Raw genomic sequence first — 27201 nt, 5'->3', positions numbered from 1 at the left:
ATTAAGTGGTGAAGTAAGGTACATGGAGATCCCTACAGCAAGAGAAGATTCGTGCGGTCGATGAAAAATGTGATTGATTGAATCCTTCGTCATCCATGAACATAATGTATGTGTTACGCAAGTATGTTGTCGAGAAAATGTACGGAAATATTGATTCAATTGAAATAATATTGCAATTTAACGTTATTTTTCATGCAATTGAAACCAAATCGATGTTTTTGTTGATAAGTTGTGAAGTACAGACAGGCTGACACCGGTATTATTTGGTAGTATGATACAAAATACTTCAGTCTACCGGAACCCGACGGAAAACTTGATAATGTTCGCCGTTTAGACAAACTCTGTGTAAAATAATACAAGGAGCAGTCGCTCCGTAGTATAACCTGCATCTACTTAGTGAATAGGGTCCAAAAATGTTTAATGAAATCTTGTTTTCATTTGATAACACGAAAGAGCATGTTACTGCAACTACTTTAGCATTTTTTCCCGCTCAAATAACGGATATATCATATTCAAACTTTAATTTAAAAATTGGATCCATAAATGAAGCTTGACACTTGAGATCATGTTTGACGTTCGCTTAGTCGACAAAAATACCACAGAGGTTCAACTTTTTAACACCGGGGTTGTTCCTGTCTGACATTTCGGAAGGCACACGGAAAACAAAATACACCCAAAATTTGAGTTTAAACCAAGGGGTGTGACAAAATTTAAAAATAAACTTAAAAAATGTTTTTTGGTCTTCAACTAACGGAAAACATTAGAAAATTGAGTAAACATATGTTTTTGAGCTAAACTTAAGCGTTTGGCACTAAAATTGGGACAGGGCTTTAGGACCCTATTTGGAACATTTTTCGCAATCTACATTGCAATTTTGATGTTTGTTTAATAGGCCTCAACTCGGTTTCCGTCAGATATAGAAATCAGGCCTTTTTGAGAAAAGGCCGCATTTGCGATGAATATCCTGGTTAGCGGAAAATGAGATGGGGCCTTTTAAAAAAATGTTATTTTTTCAACTTTTATGCATATTTTCAAATGTTCATTGTATGTTTTAGTAACAATAGGCTCTTATACACTAAAATCATTCGAATCCCCTGGCGAGAATCATTCGAATCCCCTGGCGAGAATCATTCGAATCCCCTGGCGCGATTCATTCGAATCCACTGGCGGGATTCATTCAAATCCCCTGACGGGATGCATTCGTATCCCTTGACGAAATTCATTCGAACCCATGGCGGGATTCATTCGAATCCCCTGGCGGAAAAGGGAAGTTCGTGGGCTAGAGCTTGAAATCTCCAATTTCTTGAACAGAGATGGCTGAACACAGTTTTAGCTGGAACTAGAGCAGGGACAATTCTTTCAATCAACAAAGGCTTCATGTCAATGACAATTGTTTTTGCTTCATTAAGTACACTTGGATGTTCACAGCGAGATCTTAAATTCCTAAAATCATTCCTTTGGCCCTGCAAAGAATGAAGGTGATGGATGAATATGAAATGACGTTATTTTGATATTTAATTCCGATTGTGCAGAGTTCCCTTAAAATCCTAGCTAAAGCTTTGTGCAATCGTTAATAATATGTACAAATATTGCCCGCAAATAGTTAGTCGTGCGTCACTCACAGCGAATATCTACAGAGTAGCCATACCATTGGTTAGTTTTTCAAACTTCTACGACCTAATGTAAACTTCGCCCCAAAGAGTTGAAAGGTTAGTACCGATACGGTGCAATCACAATTCAAACCCCCACCAGTCATTTCAATACCTATCCAGTCGGCTATTACTGATTTGATATACCTTGGGGCTAGCCGTCAGCGATGACGACGGAAGCGGAGACTGAGCGAACACGTCCGAAAGCTTACCATCACTGCTAGCGCTCTCCGATTGGGACAAATCGGTAGCTTGTACCGTCGAATCCGTTGTTGTTCCCTTGGACCTAGAGCAGAGTCGCAGTAGATTTTTATTGGACATATAGAGCAGGGCCCCGGAAACAAAGAGGACCCCAACAACAACAATTGTGATAATTACTGGCAATCGGACGTCCTCCGGTAGACTTGAGTGAGGTGGTGGAATTGGTAGATAGGCCTGTCGATCGTCAAGCTCGGATTCAGCGAGCTTAATGAGTTCTTCGCGAGTTTGGTCCGGCCTCCACCAAGTCCAAACACCACCGAAGTTTGCCGGGTTTGCCGCTGGATCTGCTGGTTTGTTGCGAGGCTTGGTGGCTAGCCGACGATAGGTTTGAACTGTTGAGCGAAGTTCCCGAAACTTCATGGGAAACTTGTGGGACAGGTCGTTCAACTCGCATGGATCGTTGATGATATCGAATAAGCATGGTCGCTTTAGCGGATTGCATTTGTTAGCTTCTGGCTGATGATTGCAGTTGACGCGGGCGTGCTTCCGTAGATACTTGATCGTATCCCGAGAAATGGTTTCCCCAGCCCATCGGGTTATTTCGGTTTGCAGGACCAAGTCGATGTACTGATCATCGCTAAGTGTTTGATCTGAGGTGTTAGGCTGTCCGTACCACCCATCGTAAGATCCGTTGGAGTACGTGCCGTTGACGAACTTGAAGCCGTTTTCCATGTAGCTACTGTAGCCGTAGATTTCGTCGATCATGTTCAGGACTACGCGGCGGGGATTGCCCGTATCGTACGATAAGGCTTCCCACTGGTCCTGGCCGTCAATTTCCGAGTGGTCCTTGGAGAACGGGATGTCTATGCCTGCGGCCGAGGCCAGGGTCGGTAGCCAATCGGAGATGTGGATGAACTGGTTCGAAACCCTTTGCCTCTCTTGCAGAAGTGGACTCCAGATGGCAGCTACGCAACGAGTTGCCGCTTCCCACGGAACGCTTTTGATCTGATAAAGGGGAAAGTTGGTTAAACAAGGCCGTTCAGCGTTATATATGATACTTTACCCCTCTTAGTGGATAGTTCGATCCGGTGTTCGCATGTAGCGCTGCCGTTGGTGCTCCGTTGTCTGACATGAAAAGGATGATCGAGTTGTCTAGCATATTTTTGGATCTTAAACTGTTGAAGATTTGTCCAACGCTGTCGTCCAGTTTGGAAACCATTGCTAGAATGAGAATTAGGCTTAAAATATCTGAAGACCTGAAACCATCTGCGAGGCCTTACCCGCATAGATTCTTCTCCTCTCATCTGAGATGTAATCAAACTTCCTAATGTCTTCTTCGGGAGCTTGTAGTGGATCGTCGTCATTCGCCGCATGTGGAGCAAGATGGTTCACCACAAGGAACAACGGATCTTTCGTGTCGTGTCTTTCGATGATGGACGATGCCGCCTTAGTGAAGTGGTCCGTTGCGTAGGTTCCGTTGGAATCGTAGTCTACGTTCAGATTATTACGCATATCATAACCCTGGAAGCTCTTCGGCGGAGAGAATTTCAAGGTATAGTCCCAGTAGTCTACGTATGGTCCCAGATATCCGACGTGCGTGTCGAACCCCCTCATTGTCGGTGTGTACTGCTTTGCCGAGAATCCGAGATGCCATTTGCCCACCAGATGTGTCCGATAGCCGGCTTCCTTAAAGTACTCCGGCATGATTTTCTGGTCCAGGCCAAGGCCCCATGGTTCGTCGGAAACTATGACATAGTGTTGCATTCCAATGTTGATCGGATTCTTTCCGGTCATCAGCGATGCCCTCGAGGGAGTGCACATCGGTGCGGTGTAGTGTCGATTAAGGATTATTCCGTCGTAAGCCAGTGCGTCGATGTTGGGCGTCGGGATTTGGTTGGACCCGTGGAATCCGACATCGTTCCAGCCCATGTCGTCGGCCATGATGATGACGATATGGGGTCGCTGGCCATTGTCGGGTTCACTGTTCGTTGATGGAATTGCGAGCAACAGGAGAGCACTTATCAGCAAAACGCTGATCAAGTGGTACAACATGGTTCAGCGCAGAGCTTGATGAAAATCTGTGGGAGAAAAGTTTGCGATATCATTCACGTTGACGTAGGTACTTTTGGTTGTAGAGATAAAACACCGGCACTCAAATGCTGACCACTTTTATCTTAGCTTGCCTCGCCGGAGCCGTCGGCGGTGCTATCAGACAAAACATTTCGGTATCATCTTGTAGCCGTAATGAAGATTTCATGTCTGTTTGTAATTGCAACTCATTGAGGCTGTTTATTCAGATGAAACCAATTCAAGGTATACGCGATATTTGAGATAAATATCAGATATGCATGGGTATGTATGTTGATGAATTTAATTTGTTCTCCTAAGGTTTTTATCAGGGGCAGATATGGTCGACGTGGAAATCATTATTTAGGGTCGACTTGCTTTTTTCATTACTGGCTTCTTTGTTGAGGCTGCATCATCACGATCTTTTCGATCTGTTTTTGCTAGGACGTTAAATAGGTACTCTGTGCTCAAAGCAAATGCTTGTTTACAGATTTGACATCCGCCCTCACTCCATTTTTGTTTCCGAAACTCAATCAGTTTTCGATAACTAGGGAGTTTTAGAGTTTGAGACCCATTCCGTTGCGATCAAGTAGGTATAGTCTTCCTACGCCAAACGATTGCAAATCTGTGTTGTTCTTGACCTCATGGTGATGATGATTATCTTATTCAAATTTGCTCTCACTTAAACGATGATTTGGATATTCGGTAAACCCAATTATAACCACTGAGCCCGAATAGCCGTAGCATTAAACGAGCAGCTATTTAGAAAGACCATGCTGAAGGTTGTAGGTTTGAATCCCACCGGTTGAGGATGTTGAATATTTTCCCAACTTCCCAGGGCATAGAAAATCTTCGTGCTTGCCACTCACTACACTACGCTCAATTGTTGGAAGAACAGCTGTACCAACAGTCGCTATTCAGGATCAGTAGCGTCTTCCATGTGTAAGTACTAGTGTTCTCATTACATCGCGTAACAAAAATAAATCGCATTATTGCGTGTCTCAAGAATTAATTTATGTCTTAAGTAGATTTGGGGTCGCTGAATCTGATGCAGTTTTCAGAAATGTCCCTGCACGTCACAATTTTTAGCTACAGGTCGTTCTATAAATCACTGGTTTAATCGATGTTTACATAAAATTTAAACTATGATTTATCAAACTTTTTTGTGATCTAATCCACCAATCATGCAAAACAAGACTTCAACTTTCATTTCAGATATAATTTGGTTGAAAATGAACGACAAAATTCAGATAAAATCCATTTTTTCAACAAGCTTGCAGTCTCCATATAAAACTTTTCGTTTCTCTTATACACACTTAAGGCCCAAGTCAGTGGCGCGTCTGAGATGCGCGCGGACAACTTTGATTGCAATTTTAACAAATATGACTACTTTTTTTCAAAATTCTAATCTCATTTGTCTCTTCGAAATTGATAGGAGATCATTTCTTGTGAAGAAATAATGTTTATAAAGTTATTAGACTTAGCTGGAATGTCTTTTGAGTGGTAAATGAAATGCCGAAAATATAAGACATTGCTTGCTATTTCATGTGATAGAAGCTGTTTGGGCGCATATTTTGAAAATTGGAAAACATCCATCGTAGATATTTCCTCAAGGATTATTCCTGTAAAAACATATTTCCTATAAAATTACGCAGGAATACGGGAATGTCTTTTAAACGCGATTTAAAAATCATAATTACCATAAAATTGGCCAACCAAAGTCATGAAACGATCGATGAACCAGTCTTAGTTCATCCCAGGGCAAAATGAATTCTAGGAGTAATCCACGTTGCAGCTAATGGGAAACTTTCTGGTGGTTGGTGAGTTATGATGATAGATATTTTTTTCGTAGATATGTACAATTTTATGGTGAAAGTTCAAAATGATAATTTCATTTCGTATCATGTGATATAGATGCTACCTGACATCTATACAATCCTTATAATTCGATACACATATATGGAGTGGGATTCCGATATAGCATTTAAATATATTTCCTACATCCAAAAACTAAATATTTTTGCAGGACATAAATTTTGTACTATTTCTTTACCAGTGCATTGCGTATTTCTTTCAGCACTGGACTATCGTAAAAGTTTTTACAAGTGGGGGAACGCTAATAAAAGTGCGCGATTCTATCGAATCGAGTCGGTGTCTTCAACGGGGTTATTCATCGCAGACCAAAGAATAAGTGCATTGTAGACATCAACGTGATTCGTTGCAATCCCGTTCCTTTATTCCCAGTCCAGCAGTGAAAGAAATACACAATAACTATGTTCATCTAACTGTGAGTCCAGTGGCGTAGCTAGGGTTTTCGGGGCCCGGTGCGGAGTCAGATTTGGGGGCCCCTTAAATAGAGGTGTATGTATTAAATCATTTAAATTTATAGTAAGATAATGAGACTCGTGTTGGATTGAAAATATCCTACTTATTTATTTGAATGACTGGTTTATCATTCAAATTACTGAATTTGATTCTTCTTCTTTCTGGCGTAACGTCCCAACTGGGACAAAGCCTGCTTCTCAGCTAAGTGTTCTTATGAGCACTTCCACAGTTATTAACTGAGAGCTTTCTTTGCCAATTGAACATTTTTGCATTTGTATATCGTGTGGCAGGTACGATGATACTCTACGCCCTGGGAGTCGAGAAAATTTCCAACCCGAAAAGATCCTAGACCGGAGGCATTCGAACCCACGACCCTCAGCTTGGTCTTGCTGAATAGCTGCGCGTTTACCGCAACGGCTATCTGGGCCCCATACTGAATTTGATATTGTCATGATAACCCATCGGCGAAATTCAGTTATTATTCCTAGTTTAAATGATTTTGCAATTAATCTTGGTAGAGAAAATAAATTTGAGGATCAAAAAAAAATTAAAAAAAAAAATCAAGTTTATAAGATTACGCCTGTTGAACAACAACAACAATTTTTACCATTTACTAATACCGATAAATGAAGAATTAACAAAATATATTGCTATGAGGCTATATTTTCAAATCTAACTTCTCTGAATAATAGAATAATTTTGACAATTCTTGAGAGTGATGAACATAGAAACTTTGGCAGTATTATAACAAATAGACTCGATTTTCACGAAATCTTGGACAGGATTTGCCATGAGTTCTGGATACGATCTTCGCTGGTAACATGGGTAGGATTCTTACAGAATCTTCAACAGGATTCCATAGACTTCTAGCTAGAATTTTCATTGCCAATGTTAAAAATGGAATCCTGGACAACATTTTCAAAGATTTCAAGATAGATTTCCGAAACAAATATTAGGCATAATTCAGAAAGAATCCTAGGCACAATTCTTTTAAAATTCCGGGTCCTGAGTCTCACAGAATTCTAAGCAGGATCTAAGCAGGAATTCTTGTATAATTCATATAAAATCTTCGGTATTATTATTACAGGGTCCTAAATTTCTGAGGAAGACTCTTCAACATATCCAGCTTTTTACGAGCGTTAATCGCTGCCACCAAGTTGCTCACTTTCTGGTAGGGATCAGTTGATTTGGTGTTTGGCTTGGTTCAGTATAAAATGGACTGATCCCTACCTGAAAGCGAGCCTGTTTGCGACAGCCGTTAGCGCTCGTAAAGAGCAGGATACTGTGCAATATTATTATATGATTTCTGAAAGGACTCCCTCAAAATTCGCCAGAATTTATCTGTTTTTTTTTGTTTCTACAAAAAAAGTTGCTTCATTTACTGACATTCGTCTAATTTCATGCGAATTATTTGAGCATTTTTAAAAGGGACCGCCTCACAAAATTGTTACTGCGATTTGACCCACGATTCAAAGAGGTTGGACGGCATGATATGAACTGTTGCTGTATAAGTTAATTGAAGATTCTCAGGAGGAATTCCTGGAAAGATTCATAAAAGTTGTTTTTTTCTAAAGTAATCCTCAAAAATAATAATTCGTATATAAATCAAATAAGGTATTTCAGAAGAATTAAAAAATAAATGATTGATGATTTCTTTGTTTTTGGTAAAATTGTTAAAGACATAGAAAGCTATCTGAGAATGAAAAAAAGTTCAAAATCTATCCAGCAAGTCTCGTAACATTCCGAAGCATATTTCATAGTTCAGTGATTACAACCCATCATTGAATAAGACATGGAAAATCTACTGAAAAAAAAACTTTAGGGCTAAATTAGCTGCTCCAATAACGCTAAGGTGTCTCACAAATCCTTTGCGTTAGGATTGCATTGTCCACTCTAGTTTACTGTCAACATGATTTATAGCGGCATGATTTAATTATGTCGGTGTATTTATAATTCAAATTAATGAGTTTTTATATATTTTTTCGAGAAGAAATCTTAAATTGGAATAAAAATGTTTTCGAGAAATCTACAATTCAAAAATAGAATTGAAAGTGTGGATTAGTTTCTGTACATTTTCTTTCAACTATTTGACCAATAACACTGCGGAACACTTGTTTGTCTCAAGCATCAAAATACAGCTATCTATTTAATTGAGGGTTGCTGAATCTGTTTTCATAAATATCATAGCACGTCTAGTTTTTGAGATCTGACAGTTGAAAATTTCAGCCAACTTGCATGATAATTTATGCACTTCATTTGCCACAGAATCCTAACTTCATTTGTATAACAATTATTATCAACAAAGTTTATAATGCTTTCGATGCTCAAAAGTTTTTTTTTATGGTTTCGAAAAATGTTGAATTTAGTCATATAAGAGAAACGAAGAATTTTGGATGGAGGCTACAAGCATGCAGGAAAAATCGATTTAATCTAAATTTGATCTTGTAATTTCAACCAAATTATATCTGACATGGAAGTTAAAGTCATATGTATATTGCATGCTTGGTGGATTAGATCACAAAAATAGTTAAATCATGCATTAATTTTCAGGTGAACATGAATGAAAACAGTGTTTTATACAACTTTGACGACCTGTAGCTAAAAAATGTGACGTGCTGGAACATTTCTGAGAACGGCATCAGATACAGTAACCCCAAATCTACTAGAGACACATACAGTCGACTCTCCATAACTCGATATTCAAGGGACCATTGACTTATAGAATTATCAATTTATAGAACATACTAATACCAAAAATTTTCAAATCAAAGGCCTAAATTTCCAATACTTCTATGATCACTTCTGCAAGCAAACAATATCATTTTGTTGATAGCATTTTGAAAAAATATATCTTTGAACACTTTTTTCAAAATGTTTGAAAAATTCCTTATTTTTACTATTTTTTTTATTTTTATGTTTTTAAACTTTTATTACAACTTGCAAGTCTTTTATTCACTGCCAAACCAGAAATGGTCCATGTCTCCCTGTATAACAAGGGTTTTAAGATGGATATCGAGTTATGGAGGTAAATTTTCCTCCCACGTGGCATCGACTAATGGAGACATAGAGTTATAGAAATATCGACGTATGGAGAGCATGATGTATAGGAATTTGAAGGGATCGCAAAATTCTTCGAGTTATAGAATATATCGAGTTATAGAACATCGAGTTGTGGAGAGTCGACTGTAATTTGATCTATGAGACACGCAAAAATGTCATTTGTGTTACACTGTGTATCCTTTTTGGGTTATCCTCAAGTATGTATTCTTAATGTGTACTAGAAGATCTCAGACAGCTTTCTTAGACATGGATTGTTGCATATGTGCTTACATTACTTAACACTATCGTTTTTTTTGTTGTTGTTGAACCTCCAGCTTTCTCGTTCTACTATTAGATAATTTAGCAATAAATTCTTAAAGAAGTCCTTAAACTCGCATATGCTTCAATTCTTGTTGGAACCATTCCAAGTATTAGACACCACACAAAACAATAAGTGAACATTGGACTTAATAAGAATACGATTTTTGGGGCCCCCAATATGCAGATTTGTTTACTTGAATAAAGTATTTTACTGTGTACCCAAAAATCAATGTGATTCAATTAACTGTTTTGCAAAATTGAAATTGTGTTAGAAATATACGGACCCATATCACATATACTAGTTGATCAGGGGCCCCTACAAATTATTAATTCAGGCATCTTTTAAATTGGATTTTGCATTCATGGTTTACATATTAGTTCAGTGGTAGAGGAATTTCCAATGCTATGAAGAATTTTGTCCACGATTTTGGGGCCCCTGGAAATCTGGGGCCCGGTGCGGACCGCACCCACCGCACCCCCCTAGCTACGCTACTGTGTGAGTCATTTTGCTAATGATGTAGGATGGGTGATCTGCTCGTATTGATATTGGTATCACATGTTGATTACTTTGAGACTCGAATTCTTGGTTCAATTTTAAATTTTTCTGCAAATCATTCTGAGCAAATCTGCAAATCTTCTTAATTCTGTGGAATAAATTATATTGTGTTATAAAACAATCTCGAATCTAGGATGACTCGGCCAGATGGGCCTTGTCACCGGGGTACCCCTGACTTCTGGTCACGGCCACGGAAGTCGTCTGGGGCGGGTAACAACCACCTCTTTTCCCAGGGTCGGCTCTTCGCTGTGGTACTGATCAGTGCCCAAAGTAAAACAACACCACTTTATCACTTTAATTAGGTTTTTATTACACTTACTGTGTGGCGTGTATGGTGTAGTGTGAGTTGCTGGCCAGCTTACGGGGTACTCGGGCGATGCGGATGGGTGGGCTCTCGAGGATGAACGGGTGGCGTGGTGTCCCCCAACAAGATGGCCGCCGGTTGGCGTGCCTCCTACTTGTAGATGGACCCGGGGAGGGCCTACGGCGGAGTGCCTGGAAATCCGGCTTGGATTTTCCCTGGGCTCAAGCTAAGAAGCAACAATGGGTCCTATTGTGGCACGAATGGGAGGTCTTAGGGCTGGGTCTGACTAATGGCGTTTGAATATCTTCCATACCTGACTTCGCTGGTAATTTATCACCGAATTCTTTTTAACGAACGATTATCCTCCACGATAAATATCACAATTTATCTATATAAGGCACTTTAGTGACTAACTGAATTTTAACTGAATAGTTCTTTACACTTTGGTGGTTCAAGTTGGAAAGAACTATCTTATCCTTCAGACCCCTTAGCTAACCTCTAAGCCCCTCCCCCCCTCTTCTGAGCCACCCACTTATCCACCACCCTTCTCCTTGATCCATTCCAAACTTCCAATGCCCACCTTATCCTTCTGTCATCCCGTGATATATATTGTCAAGTTGTTTGTGTAGTATGTATAGTGTGCTAACAATAATTCCTGACATTCAATTTGGCGGTTGATTGATTGGGAGTGGCTTACCTATAGTATATAATTCAAAAAGTAAACTGTTATACACATATTGTTCTACAAATTCATGCCGAACTCTAGTATGGCATACCTCTCTTATCTCCTAGTTTATTACTCACTAGCTCTGGATTGGAATTATAGGGTAAACGTACCAGAATGGTAACACTACCCCACACTCCCCGTAAAAATAAATTGATTCATCAATTTATTTTGAAATATATTTATGACTACTATCAATTTATTTCCGGAAGACTATTGTAGAACTATACTCCCAGGGTCGAGTTTGCCTTTCGCAAGCATCGGAATCCGAAAGAGCTTATATTTCAACGTCTTGAGTACTTAATAGAAATTTTGCCGACAATAGGCATGTAACCATTTACAAACGTATTTACCCTTACTCTCTTGATCAATTAGTCTCATCCCAAGATCTCAACAAAGTTGAGAGGATGAACCTTTATCGAACACTACTTATATACTGGCAAGAGCTACACGAGATAAAGCTGATCTCAAGCGATTTATTGGCATGGTGATTGTGGTTGGACGAGTTTGTGTAGATATGGAAGTTTGTGAGCTATTTTGGAATTTCGACTATGTTGGATTTTTGACCATTGCTACTGGACAACCGTAGGAAAAATATTAGCGCTAGATATTTTTCGTAGCCCAATGGAGTGGTGGCATTTTACATTTTTGACGACATTGACCGGTGATCCTCCTATTGTGCAAACTACGATATCGTTGAGCGTGATCATCTAACTTAACAGCAAAATGACTAAAGAGGAACTATATAAATATGGAAATTATTGTTATGAAATCCTACCATACAATCGAATACCAAATGATCTGATCTTGAACTCTATCTCACTCTCAAGTCTCTAATTTATTGCTCGGAATTGACGAAGTGTATGGTGCATCTTAAAACTATCCCAACGATTTCCATCTGGGGAATCTAAATTAGCTAAAATAGTGAATTAATGGAATTTTCAATTTAATTGATTATAAATTCAGGAACTGCCATTCTCCGGGCCTCCTGGTCGGAGATCGGCCGCAGAGAAGATTCCAATATTTTTTCCCGAACTGTCTATGAGCTCGTACGAGCTTGTGCCACGGCGGGCTACAATCGTACAGGGAATGTATGTAGGTCCCAATTTAGCGTTGTAGGCATCTGCTGCTGAGGATTGGGAAAAATTTCGACGGAAAACCTTCTGGCCGACTAGGTAGACAGGTGCAGGCTTCTTGAAACGCAAATTATAATTATGAGCACTCTTCTCGTGAGCTCTTATGAGATTTTTCTGCACCGTATCGAATATGACCTTATCAATATTGAGCTTCTGCTCAATTCTGTCCCCCTCAGAGATCTCCTTTGTATCCACGTCGAGCCTGTGTTCATCACCGTCTGCCACAATCTCGTGACCGTAGAGCACTCGGTATGGAGTGAACCCCGTCGACGAGTGACGTGTGTTATTGATGGTATACTCGATCTCTGAGATCCGAGTATCCCACAAACGCTGATTCGTCTTCACATACGTACGAATACACGAGGTAATACTGCGATTTAGCCTCTCGACTGGGTTCGCCTGACTGTGGTGGCGTGCATTAGCCCAGTGTTGAACGTGATATCGATCGAGAAAGGCTTTGAATTCCTTGCTGAGGAAGCAGCTGGCATTGTCAGTAATTAATATCTCTGGCACAGAGTACCTTCTAAACCAGTGCTGTTCTACCAGACGGATTACAATATCGGAGGCAATTTTCTTAACGGGAAACAACATCGTCCACTTGGAAAACAGGTCCATTAGAACGAGGAGGTGTGTGTTACCTGATTTACTGCGTGGCAACGATTGGATAAAATCCATGGAAAGTATTTGAAACGGTTTAGTCGTCAAACGTTGTTTGCCCATTTCTGGGTGCTGAGAAACGTTTGTTGGCTTGACCTCTTTACACTGGTGGCAGCTCTGAACGTATTTCTTTATAGAAGCGGCCATATTGGGCCAGAAATACCGCTGTCGCACCTTATCCAGCAATTTCTCGTAGCCTATATGAAACGCGTTATCATGTTCCTTCTGAAGGACTTCTTTTCGAAGACCTTCTGGCACACATAACTTCCATTCGTACCGGTAATCAAAGACTTCTGTCTTTGTCGGTACGAACTTGTACAATTTTCCTGCCTCCACACGGTAGTCCAAATTTGCCTCCGGAGATTTCTCAACTTTGGTTACCAGATCCTGATACCAATCATCTTCTGATGCTTCGAGCTCTTCAACAGCTCGAGAGAGCGCATCCGGGATAATATTGTCCCTACCTCGCCGATGTCGGATCTCAAAATCGTATCCCTGGAGGTCAATGCTCCATCTGCTTAAACGAGACGAAGTTTTCCACTTTCCATTCATGATGTGCGTAAGGGCTGAAGCATCGGTCATTACCACAAAATGCATCCCTTCAATGTAGGGGCGAAACTTAGCGATAGCTGAAATAACCGCTAATCCTTCTTTTTCGGTTGCAGCATAAGACTGCTGTGCGGGGGTTAATTTTTGTGAAAAATATGCGATAATCTTCTCGCCGTCATCGTGCACTTGTGTTAGCACGGCGGCTATAGCATTATCGCTGGCATCGGTTTGTATCTGAAAGGGTAACTCAAAGTTTGGATTACTCAATATCGGGGCCGATATCAGGCTCTCCTTAAGGCGAACGAAAGCTGTTTCGGCCTCATCGTTCCACACTATTCCTTTCGGTTTCTTCCTGAGCAGATTTGAGAGAGGAGCACTAATTTCGCTAAAGGCGGGAATGAAGCGCCTGTAATAATTTGCCATGCCCAAAAAGCGGCGCAGGGCACGAATTGAGTTGGGTCGCTCGTAGTTTAGAATGGCATCCACTCTCTCGGGATTTGGACGAATACCCTCAGAAGTTAATAAATAACCGAGATAGGGTAACTCAGTTACGCAAAACTTCGATTTTTGTAGATTAATTGACAAGTTTGCGGATTTGAGTCGCTTTGCCACTTCGCGGAGACTCTGAAGGTGGGCCTCAAATGTGTCGCTTACCACGACGATATCGTCGAGGTAAACGAACACATTTGGTTCCAGTTCACCATAGCCTAACACCTCGTCCATTAACCGAGACAAACTAGCTGGGCTATTGACGAGGCCAAAAGGCAATCTGGTGAACTGAAACAGTCCTCTACCCACCACAGAAAAGGCCGTATACTTTCTTGAGTCAACGTCGAGTGGGATTTGAAGAAACGCTTTAGTTAAATCTATCGTGGTCATGTACTTGCTCGCCCCTAGTCGACTCAGTATACGGTCTTGGTGGGGGAGAGGATAGGCGTCCCTTCGAGTACGCTCATTGAGACGCCGAGCGTCTAAACATAATCTCACGTCCCCTGAAGGTTTCACAACAGGAACAGTGCTGAGAGACCAGTCACTGTGACTCTTTTCAATAACTTTCTGAGTTAAGAGATTGTCAATTTCGCGATTAATTTTCCTCTGCATCTCTGGAGAGGTGGGGTAGGGGTTAATCCGAATTGGCGGAGATTGTTGGAATTCCTCTTTTATCTCAATTTTATGTGAGATCAACGGAGTTACACCAAGGGTCTCACCATCGATTGCTGCCTTGAAAAGTTGTTTAACGTTCTCAAGTTGGGCACTCTGCTCATCGGTGAGATCCGATACTGGTTCTCCCAAGGGATTCATTTCAACACTCTCAAACTCGTCAATTCTCACGAACCCGTCCCCTGTCTGTAGAGTGGGTTGAATATTAAACATTCTCCAGAAATCCTCGAAGCCCAAAATGAGTCTTCGTCGTAGTTCTGGAGCGACTAGTGTGGGTATGATTCGGGTTTGGTTACGAAAAGTGATCGGTAAATATACGAGACCTCTAACCGGTACATTTTTCCCTTCTGCTGTTTTGACTGAAGTGGGGGTTGGATGTATTTTCAATTTTAAAGACTTGATTAGTTTATCTGATCCGATTCCCAGCACCGATCGCTGGGCACCACTGTCTAGCAATCCTAGAACTTCAACACCCAGAACGTTAACCTTAGCAAAAGGTCTACCATCCCCCTGAATATGTACAAAAATTTCTTCGATACTGGGCTGAGAATCGTAATCAGATGTGAAGAGTGGCTCGAAGCCACAGGAACTCAGTTGAGAACCAATCAGATTGGGATTGGGAGGATTTTTGATGTTCACATCAGCTTGCCTCCTCAAGCTGATTCCTCCGGGTTTTTTGGGCAAGCCGGACAGGCGCTTGTGAAAACATCAGGAAATCCACACACCCGACAGAACATACCTCTTTTCTCGGAACATTCAGAATAGTGATGTCCGTGATTGCGGCAATTATAACAGGTCCCTATCGGTGGCCTCTGATATCTAGTGGGCACCGCTAAAGCCTTATCAGTTGTGGGCTTCTCCACAGATGGTTTGCTTCTCTCCTCTCTCATACCCTGATCTTTCCTCTCGATTTCCTTTCGATCCCTTTTCCCCTCCCCTGAATCTTTCGACTTTGGCTGGTTTCGGTTGTTGGTAAAAACTCGTGTGTTATTACCAGAGCTGCCAGTTTTACTTTTAGTTGGATTTGAGGTAATTTCACTTACTTGGCTACTACGTTGTCGATTCAAAGCCTCTGGCTGCTTTTGTAGAAAACTAAAGTTTTCATCAACTTTTCTACCATACCTTCGCAATTTACTCAAACTTTTAATTCCAGCTCCTGTTAAGGCGTTCTTATAATCGTGACGCATATTGCGCCAGATAATTTTGAACTTTCTCTTTTCAGATAACTGTTTAGTCATCGAATGGAAAATTTTTTGAATCTCATGGAAAAAGTCTGAAAACTTTTCCCCTCGAAGCTGGCGGCGGTTAGTTGCCTGAACTTCTAACTGAAAATCAATGTCAGGAGGAAGAAATTCTCTCTTCAACTCCTTCTTGAGTTCCGACCAATTTCGGAAATCACCATTCTCAACCCCGTCTATGTACCAATCCTTGGCACGACCCGAAAATAAATGTATGGCAGAACGAAATAGTTCACGATCCGAAACATCTTCCGACCGGCAACGCATTTTAACCTCTTTCAAAAATTCTGCTATTTTTCTTCCATCATCTTTACCGTCATACCTGATTTTCCATTCCGCTACAGGAATTCTCTTCATGGTATTCCTACTCTTCCTATGCTTCTTTTTCTTCTGATGCCTTTTCCTCCTTTTCCTCTCTTCCTCTGTCGAGTCGGATGAACTATCCGCACTCGAACGTGAAAAATCTGAGCTCTCTGAGCTCTCTGACGAATCTAGCGAGAGAGTTTCCTCAGACGAATCGGATCTAGTATTTTTCTTCTTCTTGTTTCTGATTTCAGTTTTCCTATTATGTTTCCGTTTTTCTTTTCCTACATAATTTCCTTTCAATTCTCGTTTCCCAGCTTGTTCAATTTCCTCGCTGGAACTATCAGTCGAGTTAATAGTATTTTTCGGTGAGCTTCTAGTTTCAGTTCTCGCTTTCGACGATTTCGATTGAGAATGCGTAATTTGTCGCGAATCGTCAGAATCATCTGATCCCTGACTATCATGTTTATCTGCAGTTGCAGAAGTAACATTCATAGGCTGTACTCTCAAACTTTCATTCAAATCTGTTAATAATTTTTCCAAATTTTGTTTTCTCTTCATTTGTGATTCCATTTCCTTCTTTCTTTCCTCGGCCATTCTGATTTCCTGCTCACGCATTGATTTCTGCTGTTCTGAAGTCTGAATGACAAAATTTCTGAAAGCTGGCAACAATTGAGCCATATTGATTTCCTTTCCTTGTTCATATTCATTTAGCTTTTCCAAAATTTCCTCGGTTCTTTTCTTTGATGCTTCCATCTCTTTCCTTTTCTGATCAACTAAGCTAGAGTTTGTTCCTCCAACTGCCTCATCTATTTCATCCCCCTCATCACCGCTGTCGAGAGTCGCAACCGTATCATTTAAGGTTGCGATCTCGGTGCGTACCTCATCTAAAGCCTGTGTAATTTTCTCTCTTATTGGTTTGGGTTTAGTTGGATTACTCTGTGGGTTCAAAGGCTTCGATAGGTGAGTAGCTATGATCTGATCCATTTGGTTTTCGATTTCGGTAATCTCTGCTGAATATCGACGAGCATCTGTGGCTCTCGCTAACGGACCTATTCTCACGCGGTAATGTACGAAACGGGTTCTCATTTTCTCTTTCTGCCTAGCATCGGTTCTTGGGTTCTCAATTATCCCACCGATAACTTTGACGTGAGATCTGATGGTTTCGATCTCTTCTTTTGCAGACCTCCAAGTTCTGGCAAAAGCAGTGGGGTTTATTCCCACATTCCTCTCTTCCTTCATCCTATCCTTAAGCTTCCTACGTTTTACACTATCATGATCATCGAAATGGAACAACATGTTCCGAATTAAGAGCTCGTGTTCGACTTCATCTTCTGCGAGATGAGACACGTTCATCTGCCTGTATTCCGCTTGCAAATCCATGATATTTCTCTCACAATCACAATACCAATAAAAATTGTGTGCTCTGAAAAATAGATACTGTTCGAATCCTCTTGCAGTTAAATGATATTTCACGAGTCAAGACCCATTGATCAAGAAAAAAAATTGAAAAATAACCTAAAATTTGTTCGCGCGCTCCTATTTAGCACTGCTTTCGTTAAATGTATTCGCTCTTATCGACGTACGCGCACTAGTAAAAGCACAGATCTCGCAATATCTTCTGCAGAGAATGTGTTTCGCACTACACAATTCTAATTCGCTTCCCCTTTCTCCAATCCGAGCACATTTACGTAATCAATATGCATAAAACTAAAGCCTACTCCAATCTACTTAAATCCACTCCTACTTTGAGCTCTGATCAGTAAGCTTTCTTTAAGTTGGGCGCCAATTGTTATAAAACAATCTCGAATCTAGGATGACTCGGCCAGATGGGCCTTGTCACCGGGGTACCCCTGACTTCTGGTCACGGCCACGGAAGTCGTCTGGGGCGGGTAACAACCACCTCTTTTCCCAGGGTCGGCTCTTCGCTGTGGTACTGATCAGTGCCCAAAGTAAAACAACACCACTTTACCACTTTAATTAGGTTTTTATTACACTTACTGTGTGGCGTGTATGGTGTAGTGTGAGTTGCTGGCCAGCTTACGGGGTACTCGGGCGATGCGGATGGGTGGGCTCTCGAGGATGAACGGGTGGCGTGGTGTCCCCCAACAAGATGGCCGCCGGTTGGCGTGCCTCCTACTTGTAGATGGACCCGGGGAGGGCCTACGGCGGAGTGCCTGGAAATCCGGCTTGGATTTTCCCTGGGCTCAAGCTAAGAAGCAACAATGGGTCCTATTGTGGCACGAATGGGAGGTCTTAGGGCTGGGTCTGACTAATGGCGTTTGAATATCTTCCATACCTGACTTCGCTGGTAATTTATCACCGAATTCTTTTTAACGAACGATTATCCTCCACGATAAATATCACAATTTATCTATATAAGGCACTTTAGTGACTAACTGAATTTTAACTGAATAGTTCTTTACACTTTGGTGGTTCAAGTTGGAAAGAACTATCTTATCCTTCAGACCCCTTAGCTAACCTCTAAGCCCCTCCCCCCCTCTTCTGAGCCACCCACTTATCCACCACCCTTCTCCTTGATCCATTCCAAACTTCCAATGCCCACCTTATCCTTCTGTCATCCCGTGATATATATTGTCAAGTTGTTTGTGTAGTATGTATAGTGTGCTAACAATAATTCCTGACATTCAATTTGGCGGTTGATTGATTGGGAGTGGCTTACCTATAGTATATAATTCAAAAAGTAAACTGTTATACACATATTGTTCTACAAATTCATGCCGAACTCTAGTATGGCATACCTCTCTTATCTCCTAGTTTATTACTCACTAGCTCTGGATTGGCATTATAGGGTAAACGTACCAGAATGGTAACAATTGAGAGATTTCTAAATTAGTAAATAATATATCATAGGGTGCCGGTACCAATGGTTGTGATGTACCAGTAGATTGGACTATGGAATAAAACATACATTTTTGAATAAAAGCGACATGTGCTAATTTTGGTGAATAGATCACCTCTAGTTTAGTCGATTTGCCAAATTTCAGCTTTTTATTTTATCAAAAAGTCGTATAAATAATTAGGTTTACGCAACAAATTTGCTCCCTTGCACCAATAGTTGCCGTCGTGTTCCAGTAGTGGATCAACGGATGGAAGCAGTTTTAAAATTGATGTATAAGAATGAAGAAAAATTCCCAGAGATGATCTTTATGCTTCATTCGAAAGATATTAAATGCTGTTCCGAGGGAAACATGTAAAACCTATGTAAAAATTTACCATTTTGTTTTAAATTCCTTGTATCATTCTCGAACGTCTACTACTGGAGCACTAGCGCAACTACTGGAACACGTGTACCAATATTAGCTCGAAAGATTTTATGTAAAAAAATAGTTTTATCACTCTTTTTATGTTTGCCCATATAGTAGAGGTTGAAATCTTTCTGTTGACGCCAAAAGATCTCTGTTAAGGCTTTTCGTTATGATTCTTTATAGCTTAGGTAGTCCACTAATGGCACCGGCACCCTAAGTCATTTTTAATTTCAGAACAGTCGATTCTTAGCTTGGTCCTGGCGACCAACATGCTCGTATGTATCAAGCGAGCGTGTTTGTGCTGAACGTACTTAGTACACGATGCAACTGATCCTAAATTAAATACAGTCGACTCTCCACATCTCGATGTTCTACATCTCGATATCTCTTCCTATGTCGATGATTGCTTCGGTTCCTTCATTCTGCATATGATTTCACTCTCCATATCTCGATATCCTCCTTATCTCGATATCTCCATATCTCGATGTGCTCCTGTTGATTTTTCGTTCCCAATTTACTCTCCGTATGTCGATATGACCAATATCAAAGGTTACTAGACCAGATTTAAGCAATTCAGAACAATTTGGAAACTCTAAATGCAGTTTATTTGTTTATTGTTTTCCTAGTAACGGAGTGATTTTTAATAATAATTAGTGTTCATTAAATTAATGTTCTTTGTCTCGATCTCTCCCTATCTCGATGGTCTCTTCGATATCGAGATATGGAGAGGCGACTGTATGTTCAAATAACAAATGGCATTGGAAATTGCAAGTGAATATTTATATCTCAAGGCTTTCTACGTGGGATGCTTGAAATTCATTGAAAATTTTTCTAATTCTTTGTGGCTGAGAACTTTGGACAGACAATTTAAATGCGATTATTGGGAATTTGTTCAATATTCCAATTACTGGCAGACACTGAAAAAGTTTGCAATATAAAATGGTGATTGTTAAAAAAGTCTTTGATAAAGTGTGTGAAATACTTCGTGGTAAAAACAAACAGAGCTCTGACTAGAAGACTCTCGAATATTTGAAGGCTCTTTGGAAGCATTCGAAAATTTTCGAATACCTGGGCATTTCGAAAATTCTGACAAATTTCTGAATGAGATTGGGCTATAAGAAAATTTCTGAATAATAGGAGATACGCATCTCGAGAGTTATATTTGCATACAAAGAAGTGTTTTAAAAGAAATTCTGAAGAGAATGGAAAAAGTATTTTCTCAATTTAATTTTCAATCAGACAAGCATCAGAAAATTTCTTAATAATATTTGCATAAGATGAGTACCGTTTTGATTCATATTACGGACACTTAAGGACTCAGTGAAGTATAACCCAGCATGAAGCATACAAAATAAATCATTCTGTATGATTCATTAGCGCTATCGAGCGTAGGAAGCCCTTATCTTTCGAATGGTGGGTAAAGAATACGCTTCCGCAACTTGAATAATTTTAAATAAATCAAAATGTGTGGCCTTTTCATGATTCTTATTCCGGACGCTTCCTCACTTTTGCCTCATATTCCGGACACTTTGAATCGAATTCCGGACAGCTTTTGATAATCATTAATAGAACAGTCAAATCATCAATTGAAATGGTCAAACCACTAAAGAGACATCTAAGGTAGTTGGGCATTATAAATTTTCGAAGATATTTGTGGAAAAAGCTTACTAAAACGATCCTCAAAATTGAGAACTTTTGAAAGGCAAAAATTGAAACATTTCGTGTGAAATGTTTCCCATACAAAGTAGAGTGTCCGGAATTTGAAGCTGTCCGTAATATGAATCAAAACGGTATCTCCTGAACGACATTTGAGTGATATAAATGCTTTTTTAAAGGAATTCCGCTAAATGTATGATTAAGATGAGTATGAATGACTCCGGAATACTCGAATAATTTAGTTCCGAATTCTTGATAGCATTCGAGAATTATTGACATTTTTTTTCAATGAGATGAGGATTCCAAATATTTCTGAAAAATATATAAATGAGATGGGAATCTGTAAATGATATAAAAATTATAGATAGGTTTCTTGAAGAAATTCTGAGAAATATATGAATGAGCAGAGAAAAAATACTTCGAAATACTTGACTGTTTTGTGGAGTTCTTTGAATTATTTCGAATACTTGATGGCAATTAAGAATTTCTGACATATATTTGAATGATATTAGGATATAAAAAAAAATCTTAAAAGTAGGAGTATCTCGTCAGTGGTATTTGCATAAAAGAAATGTTTTGAAAGAAATTATGAAGAATGCATGAATGAGATAAGTATGTTTTAATTCAACTTTTAATAAGACATCGTAGTATTTGAACAATATAAGTTTTTTTTAAGAACTTACGCATCTGTATTTATAACTGAGATGAAAATCTTTCAAATGACTTCGGAATTGTTTAGTAATTTATGAAAACTTTGGATATTTCTCAATACTCGATACCAATTCAGTACTTTTGTCAAATAGTTTAATAAGATGAGGATTGTAAAAAGAGAAAAAAAAATGAATTAGTTAAGTATCTCGTGAATGGTATCCATATGAATGTATGAATGAGATGAGTATTTTAATAGACTTAAATATTTGAAATGTTTTGTAATTTATGGAAAAATCTTGATTCTCGATAGCAATTGAGAATTTCCCACAAACATTGGAATAAGAAGAGGATTCCAAAATATATCTGAAAAATATGTTTATGAGATGTGTTGAATTACTTGGTTTCTTGAAGAAATTTTGAAAAAAATATGAATGAGGTGAGAATTTGTTCAATGACTCCGTATTTCTGGACTTATGCAAATGATGTAAAACGAAACCAAATATAAGGACTGTTGCATTTACATGTTTAAAAAAAATATGAAATAAGGTTATTTTCGACAATAGGATCAAAAGTAATCAACTATTATTTGAACAAATATATAAAAGTATCCCCCTCGCTGTCACGAATAAATTGGGAAACAAATTTACCCATTTGGAATAGTAGCAAAAATGATAATCCATCGCTTGAGCAACAAGGAAACACTTTAAAATTGTTTAGGTTCACCAATACGCATATTAGGGCCATAACGAATCACTTCTCAGCAAAACGCCGAAAATGAAACATTTTTTTCGAAAACGAACACATTTGCTTATACTGTAACGAAGCACTGCTTTTCTATAATTAAATATTCAAGTTTAATACAAATCTGTTCGGTTAATTTATTTCATAATGATGAAATGCGAATTGTGAACATTATTTTAGACGATTAAAAAACAAATACCCGAGGAGGAAAAAATGGCTTGCAATAACTTTTGCATATCATATTTTGGTATCATACCATAATTAGGTATTGTTCAGTTGTCAATACCTTATTTTGGTATTATTCTGGTATTGGAAAAAAATGTTTAAAACTATTAAAAATACTTCATTTTGATATTCGATAGCTATTGAGGTCTGCTGGAGGTATTGAACTACTATTGAAAAATTTCACTTTTATATGAAAATCCATCTTGTATTATTTAGCTATTACAATACCTGATCTAATTATAAGCTTGGTATTTGTAGTATATGCAAATGGTATTATTTGAGGTAATTTACCTCTTATACAGGGCTCATTCATACCCCATTCAGGTTGTAAGTATTGGAGTTCAGTTTGGTATTCGCAGTAGTTATTTTCTTCTGCTCGGGTATTGAAGACAGGTCCAAAACTTCAAAGTTGTCCAGTTATGTAGTCTTTTGATAAAGTTTTCTCAAACTTACTGCAAATATGCTTGACTACTATATCATTTGAACACGGAGTGTCATTTCTATGAATAATTTTATTTGTAAACAGAATACTGTAAACACATTTTCCTGTAAATTTTCTTGATTTTGAACGAAAATACTGTTTTTGAAAATTCCGAAATCAATTGCGGATCTTGTCCTATTAAAACTGAACGTATCGTCTTCAACTTGTGGCTAATTAATACTTGTTTTGAATATGGCAAAATAGTTTGGATCACGCAAGCATGATCGTATATAATCATAGTTTGAAAGTAAGAATGTGTTTTGTAACATAATTAAATTACCGTCAAGCTACCATTCACCGTGCATTTAAGAAAAATTTGCACTTCAAAAAATTATATAACATTTTCAAATATTTTGAAGCGTACTAGAATACCACTATGTAGCGTGCAATTATATAATAATTCAAGGAAAAATCTGAAACTAGTGATGCATAACACAAAATTACTCAAAAATTATGTTTGAAAATGTCATGTTATGGTCGCCTCGTACCGTTCTATGTCACCATTTACCGTGCACACTAGTGCACCATTCACCGTGCGTATAGTTTTCGTCATGATTTAATTTTGTATCATGAAGAAACGTTGTTGGAGCAACTGTGTGGCTAGTAGTGTGCGCACTCATGTTTAAGAGTATTCAAATCTTCATTTACAATAAAAACCATAAAAAGTTTAAAAATTGACTAAATAATTATTTTTCATTAAAATCGTTATAGGGAGTTTCACTGTATTGTCCAAAACATTCCATATTCACTCAAAAACTAAATATGAAGTAGTTTAATGACGACATAACAATAAATCTAATATTACCGAATAATTTCATGCCTTTTACACTAATGCACGGTAATAGGAACCATATATAATAAGAAGGATCCATTCACCGTGCATTTGGGTTTAGACTGAATCACAATAAAATAATCTAATTTGCATAATCTCTTTGCTTATACGATGAAATACATCTTACTAATAGTATCCACAGTGGAAACTTGTTGAAATTTTGAAAAATTTCATACTCTATCGTTAAATTGAAAAATGTGAATTTTTGGGGTTTCTACTAAGAGTGTTGAAAAATCTCATTATCAAACAGAATTTACATGATTTTAACTACATATACTAGGTTTTTCAGAATGCTTTGTGACAAAAACTACTTCATTTCATCAGTTTTATCTTATTTTGCCGACAAAAGAATAATTTGTAAAAATTGTATGAATATTCTGTACGATTTTGTATGTGTGCACGGTGAATGGAGGCCGCACGGTGACTGGTGACTTAACGGTAAATGAGGAAAAATACAATTTTGGTCACGCACCTCTCATCCCCCAGTTTCGGACAGCTTGATTTATTATATGATATCTTAGTAATTTTTTCACCAGTGTCTCAAAATACATTCATTTTTCATGGATTCGTGTGTTACTTTTCATCATATATGAAAGAAGTATTTGATGGACAGCTTGCAAACTAAGTAAAACTTAAAATGTTGCAAATGCTATAAATTGGATGTGCAATACTATTCCTGGAGTAAAACCATTCGACGATGTATTAATTTACAGAAATCGAGCCATTTCCTGATTGTTGAGCCTCCTTTTTTTGATTGGCCATTATCAAAATGTTATGTCAAAATTCATTCTCTTATTTTCAAATTTATTTTTGTACTTGTAGCGATAATATTTACCAAAGATGGGTAACGGGATCACACAACCAGTATTTTTTGAATTATGAATTAAATTATGAAATGGCTTAAATATCTTCCACTATATAATTTGATTATATTTCATGTAGCTTGAAACTGATTGAGTACAAAAACAATATGATTAGTTTTTATCAATTGATCGGTTCAGTTCAATAACACCATTAGTTTTCATTCAATTGATGCTTACGCTTAATTTCAATTATTCACTACTTCTAAACACCCATTTATTTACTACTCGTCGCGATTTGTGTTGCGTTTTAGTACTGTTCCACATTCGCGTCGACCTGAATGGAACTTTATTTTCACGATCACTAACTGCTCAAGACTGAAATGATCGCACTTATATTTTAGCTATCATCAAATGTCGTTCTGGAAAATTTTAAATACTACCTTTTACTGCGGTAAATATTTGCAATTGGGCAAACGACGCTGCTAATCTTCTATTTGTTCGGTTATAAAATTTACTAACTACGGAACAACAAAGCGTGAATCAGCAGTTGAGCATCCGAAAATTGAGTCGTGTGCTTCTCACACGACGCGTCTTCTGCTGACCTTAACCGTTGACGTGAAGGCAATCTCGTGAAGTGGGCGATCGATATCCTCCAATTCAGCGCCGTTGTCAACGCACTTAATCACTGCCCAATTAGCCTCGAAAACTTCAGAAGTGGGTCCCCGTTCGGTAAGTTCGATCCAACGACTCAATTCAATTAGGAGATTCGAGCAGTTCTGAACTCAATTATGCACTCGCTTCCTCGCTCGATTTATCACTCTGTTAGACGCCCATTATATAAGTCACAGTGCTTCCTGAGCCATAAGTTCGTGGTCGAAAATATTTTACCCCCGAAAAGTTGTTTTCACAGGTATGATATCTTCAAGGAAGTTTTTTGGAACTGCTCTTAGGAATGCATTATTTTTTTGATGAATTTTCCTAACAGCGAGATAGATTTGCATTATTTTACAAAAATGAAAATTCGACAAAGTTGTACCTAGATAATTTTAAAGCATGATAATTTGCTGAACAACCCTTCTTTAGCTCTATCTTTTGGAGTTTAAGATATATGGGTTATTATTTGTGAACGATTATATTTTTGTTTGTAAATTTTTAAGATTTCAATTATGTTCTACAATCAACTTTTTATTGAGAGGGCCATCGAGTTAGGGAAGTATCGAGTTACAGAACACAAAACCAGTGCAACTGCGATCCAAGATACCATCGAGGTAACCATGAAAATCAACTTTTACCATGGTTCTCTAACTCGATATAGTTGTTCAAATCAATCGAAAACGCTTTTCTTCAGAAGACATTAATAAATTGATCATCTAAAATTGATTTCAATTAAACCTCAATGAGTCGATGTTCCATGACTCGATATCGATAAATGGAATCATACTAAAAACAAAATTACTTGTTTTCAAGAACACACCATTAAAGATCGCAAATTTCTTCTCAAACAAGGGCTTTCTCGAGAATATTATTTAGTTAAATTTGCCAAAAGTAATCTAAACAATATTAATGCTTAAGGAAAAGCAAGACTTTTGTTCGATATCCGTGTGACACGGGGATTTTTCCAGAAAACTGGAGGAAATTTCCAGAACCCCAATTAGTGCCGTCGGTACCAAAAGTGGTACAAAGCATGGATGCTAAATGCATGATTTGAGGAGGTTCTTCTTACGCTAAGGACGTCTGTCTTGTGAAGGAAGATACCAAAAAGTTTGAGTTCATTAGTTCCCGATTGTTACATTCCGAAAAAATTCTCTGAAGACATCATTTATCAAAACTTTTTCTATCACGAATTTGGTTCTTATGAAAAACTGTGAAGTGGCACGCCGTTCTACCACTAGGCATATGTAGATATTCGGCCCGAGTGGACGGCGGACGACAAACTTTTTGTTTGTACAAACTTGTTTACGTTTTGTTCTGAGTTCCCCGTTTTCCTGGGCTTCTTTTCACACGCGGAAGATCACTTTTGCTCTCTTTTGCCGCCAGGCCACGCTTCGCGGACAATTTAAAGTAATTTATTTTATGGTGGCGGAATATAACTTCGCGTAATCGATTAATTTAGCCAACGCGCCGGCCGCCCGGACTCGGAGACTCGTTTGGGACGGACAATCGACAACTGGGACGGACGACTGACTACTCTCGACGGCGTCCAGAACTCGAATGGGACGGAAACCGGCCGGTACTAACCAGCTCACTGCCGCCAACGGAATTGAATTGAAAGTCCTGCCGTGGTGGTCACTTTTGCACATGTGTATCGCGTTT

At 38.8% G+C, this 27201-nt stretch overlaps 1 protein-coding gene across 5 annotated transcripts; it reads right to left on the bottom strand.

The window, feature by feature from the left end:
* Positions 1-1380: 1380 nt before the first annotated feature.
* LOC5566067 (arylsulfatase B) lies at positions 1381-27126 on the bottom strand. 5 transcript variants are annotated; one of them, XR_002501263.1, is made up of 7 exons: positions 26849-27126; positions 25491-25707; positions 3131-3928; positions 2914-3071; positions 2028-2855; positions 1797-1935; positions 1381-1463 (listed from the first exon to the last, which is right to left on the bottom strand). XR_002501263.1 is itself a non-coding variant. In XM_021849709.1 (6 exons), exons 3-6 carry the CDS (start codon positions 3900-3902, stop codon positions 1870-1872), a joined length of 1824 nt encoding a protein of 607 aa, XP_021705401.1. In that variant the 5' UTR covers positions 3903-3928; positions 25491-25707; positions 26849-27125; the 3' UTR covers positions 1381-1869. The 5 variants fall into 5 exon arrangements, 4 of the variants coding, with proteins under 4 accessions (XP_021705401.1, XP_021705400.1, XP_021705399.1 ...); XM_021849709.1 differs by having other exon boundaries at positions 1381-1935; positions 26849-27125; XM_021849708.1 differs by having other exon boundaries at positions 1381-2855; positions 26775-27125.
* Positions 27127-27201: the final 75 nt, after the last annotated feature.

The sequence above is a fragment of the Aedes aegypti genome, chromosome 3 (assembly GCF_002204515.2).
Source record: "Aedes aegypti strain LVP_AGWG chromosome 3, AaegL5.0 Primary Assembly, whole genome shotgun sequence".
In the NCBI taxonomy this organism is placed as follows: Eukaryota; Metazoa; Arthropoda; class Insecta; order Diptera; family Culicidae; genus Aedes; species Aedes aegypti.
Note: the sequence above shows the minus strand (reverse complement) of the source record. Positions and strands in the feature narration are given on the sequence as shown.